General features: G+C 36.3%; 1 protein-coding gene across 1 annotated transcript in view; it reads right to left on the bottom strand.

Moving 5' to 3' along the window:
• LOC135225107 (uncharacterized) overlaps positions 1-10,000 on the bottom strand; it is a 40,304-nt gene that overhangs the window by 7,557 nt on the left and 22,747 nt on the right. The window contains exons 2-3 of the mRNA XM_064264363.1: positions 3,343-3,366; positions 2,738-2,777 (exon numbers count right to left, since the gene is read on the bottom strand). Of these exons, the coding sequence (XP_064120433.1) occupies positions 2,738-2,777; positions 3,343-3,366 (64 nt within the window). The remainder of the gene's footprint in view (positions 1-2,737; positions 2,778-3,342; positions 3,367-10,000) is intronic.

Here is a 10,000-nt window from a genome sequence, read left to right as displayed (position 1 = left end):
AGACATGCTGTCTACGAATGAGGAACGCCAAAGTACACGGATGAATCAAAAGTACTAAAGCAAAACTGCACACACCTGAAAAGGGCTATTGAGACCGACCACTCATGGCAATAGTGACAGCCCTTACAAAAGCATACCGTGCATGGGCAAGTGTGCGCGCGTGTGTGTAATATACGTGATGTTGCAACATTGCCGAGAGAGAGAGAGAGAGAGAGAGAAAATGGTAATAGTTATTAATGATGATGTTTTTCAGGATTACAAACAGTGGCTGGGTAGTTTTTCTTTTTCTGTTTTCGACATCTCGTATTCAGGAACCCTTTTCTCCTTAAAGGAAATAGTGGTGGCCACAGCTATGAGTGAAAACAGATCAACATGAAATGTCGGTCTGAACAGACCACTGTACCGATGAAGATAGGGCGGCTATTTACCGCTATCTATACTATGGTGCCTCCACTTGTATGTATTTGAATTTAAATTTATTCTTGTCAATCGAAATGTGTGTGGTGTGATGGGGTGAACGGCAGTTTTCTAAACATGTGTGTGTGTGTGTGTCCATAAATTGTGTAGACAGCATGCCTGGTGGAATAGTTCCTCCTATTTGAGAATACCACGACATGACGCCACGCATAACAGATGAGACGCACATAAATGGCTGCGCCCATGGTGCAATAGAAAATTGGTTGTAAAAAATAAAGAAAACCCCCTTTCCAAAACAAATTTTCCCCACCAGGTACTTAAATGGAATAATACCACATATGGAACATCTGAAATGCAACCAGAAGTTTCCCTTTAAGGTCCCGGACCATGGGGAAATTGTCCATTTGACTTAAAACCGAAGTAGAAAATGTCACTCCTCTCATCAATTTATCTATTCCGTCGAAATGACAATAAACTCCTTGATGACCCAACTGCATCACGGGAAAAATAAATCATAGCTAGTACCGAAATATGCCCAAAAAGGGTAATTGGACATGAGACTATGCAAATCTTAAGCAAGAATACTACATAGGGATTTACTTACACAATTGACAAATAATAATAATAATAATAATAATAATAATAATAATAATAATAATAATAATAATAATAATAATAATAATAATAATAATAATAATAAAAAAAAATATTCTTAATACCGAGTTCTATTCATTAAATAAATGAAGAAACAAACCAAATCGTCAGACTTGATTATAATTCACTTATATCACCAATTTTAACATCAAAGTTAAATGATGATCGAAATTGGGATATGAGTATATATTCGCTCATTTGCCAGAAGAGTGTCTTAACTTGAAAATTGCTATATTTCGGGAAAAACAATCTAAAGTTGAAATTCTCTATACTCTGTCCATTTATATTTAGATGATTCTTTTACATGAACCTGTTTTTAATGACAAATACAAATAAGAATTTTTCACCACAATATGGAATAAAGAACAGGCTTTCTGCTGGTATCAATAGCTCCAAACACATTTTTTGAGTTGTGTCACTCTTCTGGCAAATGAGCGATGGTCCGACTGACAGTTCCATTTTTTACACGTGGACGTTCACCCCTTCTTAACAGTAACGGGGGTCCGGGGGTGTGAACTGACGGGAATTACTGTCCCTTTTATCCAGGTATTATTGTAGTGACTGTCCCGTTTATCCAGTCTTCGGTGGCGACACTCCCTTTCATCCAGGTATTACTGTGCTGTCAGTCACCTTTAACCAGGTATTAATGTGGTGACTGTCCAGGTATTACTATGCTGTCCCTCCCTTTTATCCAGGTATTACTGTGAAGACTGTCCCTTTTATCCAGGTATTACTGTGGTGACAGTCCTTTTATCCAGGTATTACTGTGGTGACAGTCCTTTTATCCAGGTATTACTGTGGTGACAGTCCTTTTATCCAGGTATTACTGTGGTGACAGTCCTTTTATCCAGGTATTACTGTGAAGACTGTCCCCTTTATCCAGGTATTATCGTGAAGACTGTCCCTTTTATCCAGGTATTACTGTGAAGACTGTCTCTTTTATCAAGGTATTACTGTGCTACAATTAACGAGGAAATTTGCATTTGAATGAATTGAAAAAAAAAAACGCCTTACATCTAGCACGTCGGACTTGGCCAAAATACACATTTTTTTTCCTATGTAATAAAACCCCCCTCCCCCTTTTATATGGAAAGCCGGGTATTTGGGTGGGTGAAAAATCATTGACTTACCTATCAGGGGATCCTAACCTACTAACTATTTCAAGGCCCATGCCACCCTCCTTTTTTAATATAACTAATGAACTAGGCTTCTGATTAATGTGAAACCGAAACCACCAGAGTTTGAGACACCGACCTAATTAAGAAAAATGGATTCAAGCATCTACTCCGCATTATTGTCTTACTTTATATCGAGAAATGTCATCTCAGTTTTGTGGGCATGGTGAGAACGGAAATTAAGACCTGGCAACTAGGCACAGACTGACGTGTGTCGACCATGACGTGGGGCCCCGTGACGTTTACAACTGCCACTACCCCATTTGTGTATGGTTATCAAATAATATATAAGTTGTAGTAAATTATACTGCTCTTTGATGGAATCTAAAGATATTGATTAGTTATTATGTTTGAATAAACTCATTTTTAGCCTCACTTGTGTTTATTATTTGATTAATAGGTAATTCTTACGAAAAAGAAGACAAAAAATAAAAATCTCGGATGGCAGTCAGAGGTGATCATGCTAGGGAAGGTACACGTCTGTTAGATACAGGCATTGACAAGGGCTCCTGCTGACACCTTGCTTACTGCCTACTATTGACATTTTATATCATGTCTAGAATGCTTCACCATTGTCCACAAGGTTGTCGTAATGCTTTTATGTTGCGACTCTTAACATACTACAAGAGAGAACAAGACAACAATAAACTGATGATTGGATTGAATAGGTTGGTATCATGTTGTCATGTTTAATGGCGTACCAGCACGGACATGTATAGTAAAATATTATGCATTATCAGATTTTCTCTCTCTCTCTTTTTCTCACTCTCTCCCTCTCTTTATATATATATATATATATATATATATATATATATATATATATATGTGTGTGTGTGTGTGTGTGTGTGTACATATATATATATATAGCTATTTATTTATTTACTTATATATGTATATAAACATATTCTACTTCAGTCTTGTAACTTTATTTATTAAAATGTTAGCTGCTATACTACTATCTATGTACAAAGCACTTATTGTTAATAAAGTATTACTATCCTTTCACCTCCATCCAATCCTCAGCCATATTAAATATTTGTAATGATCATATTTTGTGCGCACCCTCAACAATCATATTCACCAATAATCAATTCACATATAGCACGATTAAACTCTTTATCTGAAATTGCTTTCGTGACGTTATTGAAATCAGGGAATAATAAAATATATGACCAATTTAAACTTTGCCAGACCTAACATTTTTTTCATTCCATAACTTCAACCCACTTATGACTGCATACCTGTATTGAAAAATAAAAACCCCTTATCTCTATCAAAGGTATATATATATATATATATATATATATATATATATATATATATATATATATATAATTCTTGTACTGGTATAATGAAAACCATACAGAAAGGGGGACGTGTAAGGTGTAAACGTCACGGGGCCCCACGTCATGGTCGACACACGTCTTTCTGCGCCTAGTTGCCAGGTCTTAATTTCAGTTCTCACCATGCCCACAAAATTGAGATGACATTTCTCGATATAAAGTAAGACAATAATGCGGAGTAGATGCTTGAATCCATTTTTCTTAATTAGGTCGGTGTCTCAAACTCTGGTGGTTTCGGTTTCACATTAATCAGAAGCCTAGTTCATTAGTTATATTAAAAAAGGAGGGTGTCATGGGCCTTGAAATAGTTAGTAGGATGCCAGGGGGATTCGCTCTCATGAGCGTCCCCCCAACCTACTCTAATTTATGGAACTGTGAATTAAAATAACAGGGTTGCAATCCAATGTAACCAAGTCAAAGGCACAGAAGGCCTTACATAGCCGGACTTTTTTTTGCCGCCTCCTGGACCGCAACTTAACCTTACTTTGGGAACTTAACATTAAAAATTATCATCTGGGAATCTACCCTTACCTAACCTGAAACTAACCTAGGTATCAGGTCATAGCCTGGTAGACCACTAACATAAGCCTAAGTTACCAGGTCCTTACTTAACTAGTGCACGCTGCACTTTAATACCCTTCATTAAAGTATCAGGGACCATTTAAAACATATCCTTGTATCACTTCCCCAACCCCCAACCCAAAAAAGTTTACCCTTTTCAGAATCAGAACCTACAGATACTACAGGTTGCCACGGCAATGTTAGAATACCTCCTTGTATGCCTATTCCGCTCTTGTATTTTCACCCACCTAAAATACCTATACCAAATTACCAATATCCGCTGTAGCCTGCAACAATTTCAGCAGCCTTACACTGATCATTTGTTCCCGATACGAATAGGAGGTAAAACTGCATAGAAAAACGGCAACTGCCATAGTCTAGCTCGCTGCGGAATAGTTATGTAGATCTACCAATACCTTTTTATTCACAAGGCAACTGATGCCCAGTAAAATATAAATTAATTGATTTCTACCATACCCGTATCCTCCAGTTGTAAAATTGCTGCAGGAACTTAAGCAAAATTACTTGGTCTTGAAGACACTCAACAAACCATCTTGTATAATATCCCATCAGTTTACGTTCTCAGATCAATCTGCTGATATTATATAAGTAGAAAGTTATCTTCACCTCTCATACACTATTAAATAATATTACTGACGTTACTAGTTGTAAAACAGGAGTCTCTATTTAATGAAAGTTTGCTTCGTCACCGACGTCGGCCGAAACCGAAGGACTTCTGTTGAAATGCCATAGATGTAGCACATATACAAGTGAAGCTTCTATATTATTATGTGATGAAAAATCATTTACAGTAAAATATAAAAAGATAGATTACTTTCTGGTAGTGTTATTAAAATGAATTTGCGCTGGACTCGCCAATCGTCATTCAGAAATCCTATATATACTGTAAAGAAGTGTAACAGGATGTTTTGCCTCGGACACCGATCGAGTGTGTTAAACACACACACACACACAGTTCTCATGTTAAGGCAAAATGAGAAGTCAGTGATTAATAAAACAGGAGATAAATGACAACTTTTTGAACGTTCTGTGAATTATCAGAAAATGCCTATTTCAACTTAAAATCGAATAATACTTGTCTTCTACGTTCTGTTTACGTCGTCCTGACCGGATCTCCCCAAGGGTGACATTTCAGAATTTCATTGTTAAACAATTCCAACACTACCTTTGATGTTTAAAACTGAAAAAAAATATAGCATACATACTGCACATAGCTACTGTTACAACCCTTATATAGAGATACATTACTATTCTTCTACTTTGTAATGCTGGCGGGACCCGGTCAAAAAGAGGTCAGCATGTAAACAAGATCCGAAAAAGGGCAGCCAGGCCCAGGATCAGGAGAGTAACGCTATCCCTAAGTTATAAGTTATACCACCTGTAACAGAGTGAAGGAACAATAGAGCTGTGAGTACTTTACACGAAGTGTGTATTTAATCTACCTTAAGCTCGCGAAAGTATTAAGTTATGACAATTGTCTCTTAAGTTTGTACAGCAGCTTCAGGTTAGTTTTCACAAGAGCGCTGCCAACGACGAAACCCCACTTGAAGGAAGAAGACTCATGAAGTTATAATCCAAGAAGAGGAATCCAATGATGAGTCAGTTGATTTGAAATGTATAGTAAACAAGAGTTCTGTTCAACCTTATGTTGTTAGTTGTCAATTGAATCATAAGCCATTTTTATTTGAAATTGACACTGGTTCAGCTATTTCCACATTAAAGTATGATGATTTCAAGAAGTTAAATTGTACATTACTGAACTGTAGAACTAAATTTCAGGGTTATAACCAAGTGCCAATTAAAGTATTTGGGAAGATCAAAGTTTCAAATTTTCTATACAAATAGCAAAATCATTCAGACGTTAATTCATAATTGTTGGGTCAGACTCCCAAATAACTTGATAGGTAGGAATTTAATATAATGTAGATAGTTTGAAACCAATTAAGAACTGTCAAGCCCGATTGTATCCTAAAGTTGGTCATGTTCCTGTTTTTCAAAAGGTCCGCACGGTGCCACTGACGTTACGCAGTGAGGCTGAGAGTGCGCTGCAAGAGCTTGAAAAAAATAAGATTATAGAAAGAGTAGAATTCTCAGATTATGCCTCACCAATTGTTACTGTCAAGAAGCAGAATGGATCCCTTAGGGTTTGTGGGGATTTTCGTAGAATAAATGAAATTCTTCATGAATCTACATTCCCATTACCTAATATGTCAGAATTAATTTCCAGTGTATCTGGATATAAGTATTATACCAGTCTTGATCTCAAGAAGGAAAAATATGACTCATTAACGAGATGTTCAAGTTCATGTTGCAATATGGGAAACATTCTCCATTGATCATCCTGCTTTTGAAGTAGTGAGTGGTCATCTGGGGGTACAATCAGAGGAAGCTCAGAGGGGATTCTTTCTCTGAATTCTGATGAGAGAGCATTTTTTGGACAGAGAGTTTAACTTTGACAGGACACCATCATTGAAATTATACCTCTTCTTTATTTGTGTGCATGCCACTACAAGGAAACTTCTACACCTCTGATAAAACTCCTGCTGTTGAGCTTTCTTTCCCTGTATGGAGGTTTTTTTTTTAATCCCTGCATAACTTTAACTCTTATAGGTACATTTGGTCCTGTCCATAAATGAGAGAAGGAGGTCTCTGAATAGCATGGACACTTTATCATGGAGAACTGTTATTACTGCTTTATCTGACGGGAAAAATTTGTTGAACTCAGTAAACTTTGGAAGAACCCAATCAAGGAACATGAAATATAACTTCATGAAAGGATCATGAAGGGAGTTGATAATCAACTATGTTGCTAATAGTTTCTCAGCGAGCCACTTCTCCGAGAAAAATAGCTTCACTGCCTCCTACTGTTCCAATAGCCTTTGAACCACGTTACAATTGGAGACAAGCGGCGGCAAGCCATGTACGGACTCCGAAATAATTCTTTTTTTTTTTTTTTATAGAAATTAGCCTGTTTCATGGAGGAGTTCACCGATCATTTATATTTGTAATTAATTACTTATCAACACCTTAGAATTATCGCACAAACCGTACGGGAATGGAAAATGCTATCGTGCATCGTACCAAGGCCGTTTTTATCGTGCTTGTACGATAATTATCGTACGTGTGGCAACACTGCATCATGTTGCCAGTTGCACATAGTTTACGACGCCTCTGTTCAATGTCTGCCGTATATTTTAGGTCGTCGGTGACAATGTGACCCAAATACGGAAATTTGTGCACAAATTCCAGTCGATGGTTTGAGGAAAATTTGTGGTTCTGCAATATGCTTAAGCGATCTCGGGAGCAGCGACATACACTGGGTCGTGGTTTCGTTGTAGATTACATCAAATTCCTCTGCATATTGGCGGCAAGTGTCGATGAGTCGTTGGAGACCTTGCACTGATGGGGAAATCAGAACCATATCATCGGCGTAACAGAGGTTGTTTATAGTTGTTTCATTGACAGTGTATCCGATTGGGAGTGAGTTCAGTTTGACATTCAAGGCATCTGTGTAGCTACGTATTAAACAGGTATGGAGAGAGAATGCCCCCTTGCCGAAGCCCGTTTAGGGAGCCGAAGGTGTACGATAATACGTTACCCCATTTGACACAGAATTGCTGTGTGGAGAACCAGCATTGTAAAATGCCAATTAGATATAGGGGTGTGCCCCTTTAATGCAGCCTCAGGAAGAACTGTAGGTAGTTTACTCTGTCAAATGCTTTCTCACATCTACAAAACAAAGGAAAAGTGGAGAGGCTGATGATAGGTAGTAGTTCAACAATTCTTTCAGTATGTAGATGCAAGTGTCGGTTGTGTGGTTTGCTTTAAATCCGAACTGGTTGTCAGTGGTGTGTAGAAAGGGGAGAAGTCTCGCTAGAAAAACCGACTCAAGTATTTTTGGTGAATGACAATGCAGTGAAAACGTAATACACACACACATATATATATATATATATATATATGTATATATATATATATATATATATATATATAGTATATAATATATATATATAATATAATATATATATATATATAAAGTAAAATTAAAGTAGTTTACCATAACAACTAATGGAAAACCATTTTCTATACCCTATTATCCTAAGAGAAAACGATTTTGTCTTAGCATACATGGCCATTAAAGTTTACTGTGAAGATTTTGTTATTGCATTAAAAATTTGCTTACAACAGGATATATTTATAAGGAAATCGCACTGAGGAAATGAATTCCTGATGTTGTTATATATAAGTGGATCTCCTACTCAGTGAGGTGTAAATAAAACTGAAATAAATCTCTAGGCCTTCTGAAGGTTACTTGCTTTTTTTTTTCTTTTTAAAGAAATTCTTGATGAAATTGTCCCCCATATCACAGAATAGCTCATCATACTGAAAATGACACAACTAGCAGATTTACATTTAATGCTGTTAAAGAACCGGTAAGATGTTTTCCCGAAACTGCTCAAGATTCCCGATATATATTGGCATATCTTTTGAACCAGATTTCGGAACATTGTATTCACGGCGAGAATGAAACCATTAAGAACTTTAATGAGTTTTCTAAATATCTTTTAGTCATATTTCTCGGCCCATCACAGATTCCTGATTAAACATTAACTCGGAAAGCGACATTTGAGAAAAACGAATCCTACTGAGAATTATTATCGTGATATAAAGTATGTTTGCTTTTCCGTGGACATATTTTTTTTTTAATTTACTTTATTACTGCATTTTTTTTTTCACATAACAAAAAGGATTGTCTAACAAATAAATGACATAAAGCAAGATTTACAATACCGCTTCGTACTTCCATTGTAATGAACTATAGTTAAGTGCCATCTAACGTAGCCTTTCCCCCCCCCCCCCCCCCCCCCCTTTTTTTTTATTATAATATAAAGTTGACAAACAGGCTTATACCACAGTCTAAAATCGTTGAAGTTAACCCAGGTAAGGATTTTATCATACATAACTCGATTATATAAAACGCAATATGCAGCTATAAACGTTTGTCTTAAGGTTAGTATAGCTACGGGTACTAATCAACAGCTTTGTACTTTCATAAATATAATTTGACATTTAAGGGATTTCAATTTTTTGCGCGCTTACGCTATTCAGTAAATTCAAAAGCTTTCCCTTGACTGATAACATTTCTTTAACATTACTTCCAAAATCATAATATATAATGACTGCATTCCGTTGCGTAATCTTGTGTAAAAGCTTCAGTATTGTTGACAATTTTTGTGACCTGATAATTTGAAGGATTTTTATTATCATCAATTTCAAACTTCATCTAGCTTAACAAAAATGTAATCCGTGATTCTTAATGAAACGACAGATTCAAGAAAAGCCACAAACTCTAGTATCCTAACTGCGTCATTTATCTAGCAGTCCATTTGTCAAATAAGGAAATTCTCATGTTCTGTGATATATAGAGATGTGTACGTACGAAAAATGATGATTTATGCCAGGTATTGTTATTAAGGAAAGAAGATAATCCAGAGAGCTCCCACCAAATTCCGAAGATCCCATAAGTTAAGTTTGTCTTTTTATTTATTTAAAACGGACTATAACCCTAATCCGAGACTTCATTGAGACTAATTCTGTGGCCAGCATGTGGAAAGGAAAGGAGAAAGTTTCAAAGGGCATTTACCTTTCTTTAGCTTTTTTAAAATCATCATTCAGGGCAAATTGCTTTCTCGTCATGTTAAACAAATTACCTAATAGCATTCGTTTTCTATCGTTATGCAGCAAACGAGCATTAATGAGGGCTTTTTCGAAACAAATTTCTCACGTTAACAACTTGTTCTCTTCAGGAAGTAATTAATATATGACTAC

Source organism: Macrobrachium nipponense, chromosome 12, assembly GCF_015104395.2.
Source record: "Macrobrachium nipponense isolate FS-2020 chromosome 12, ASM1510439v2, whole genome shotgun sequence".
NCBI classification, from domain to species: domain Eukaryota; kingdom Metazoa; phylum Arthropoda; class Malacostraca; order Decapoda; family Palaemonidae; genus Macrobrachium; species Macrobrachium nipponense.
Note: the sequence above shows the minus strand (reverse complement) of the source record. Positions and strands in the feature narration are given on the sequence as shown.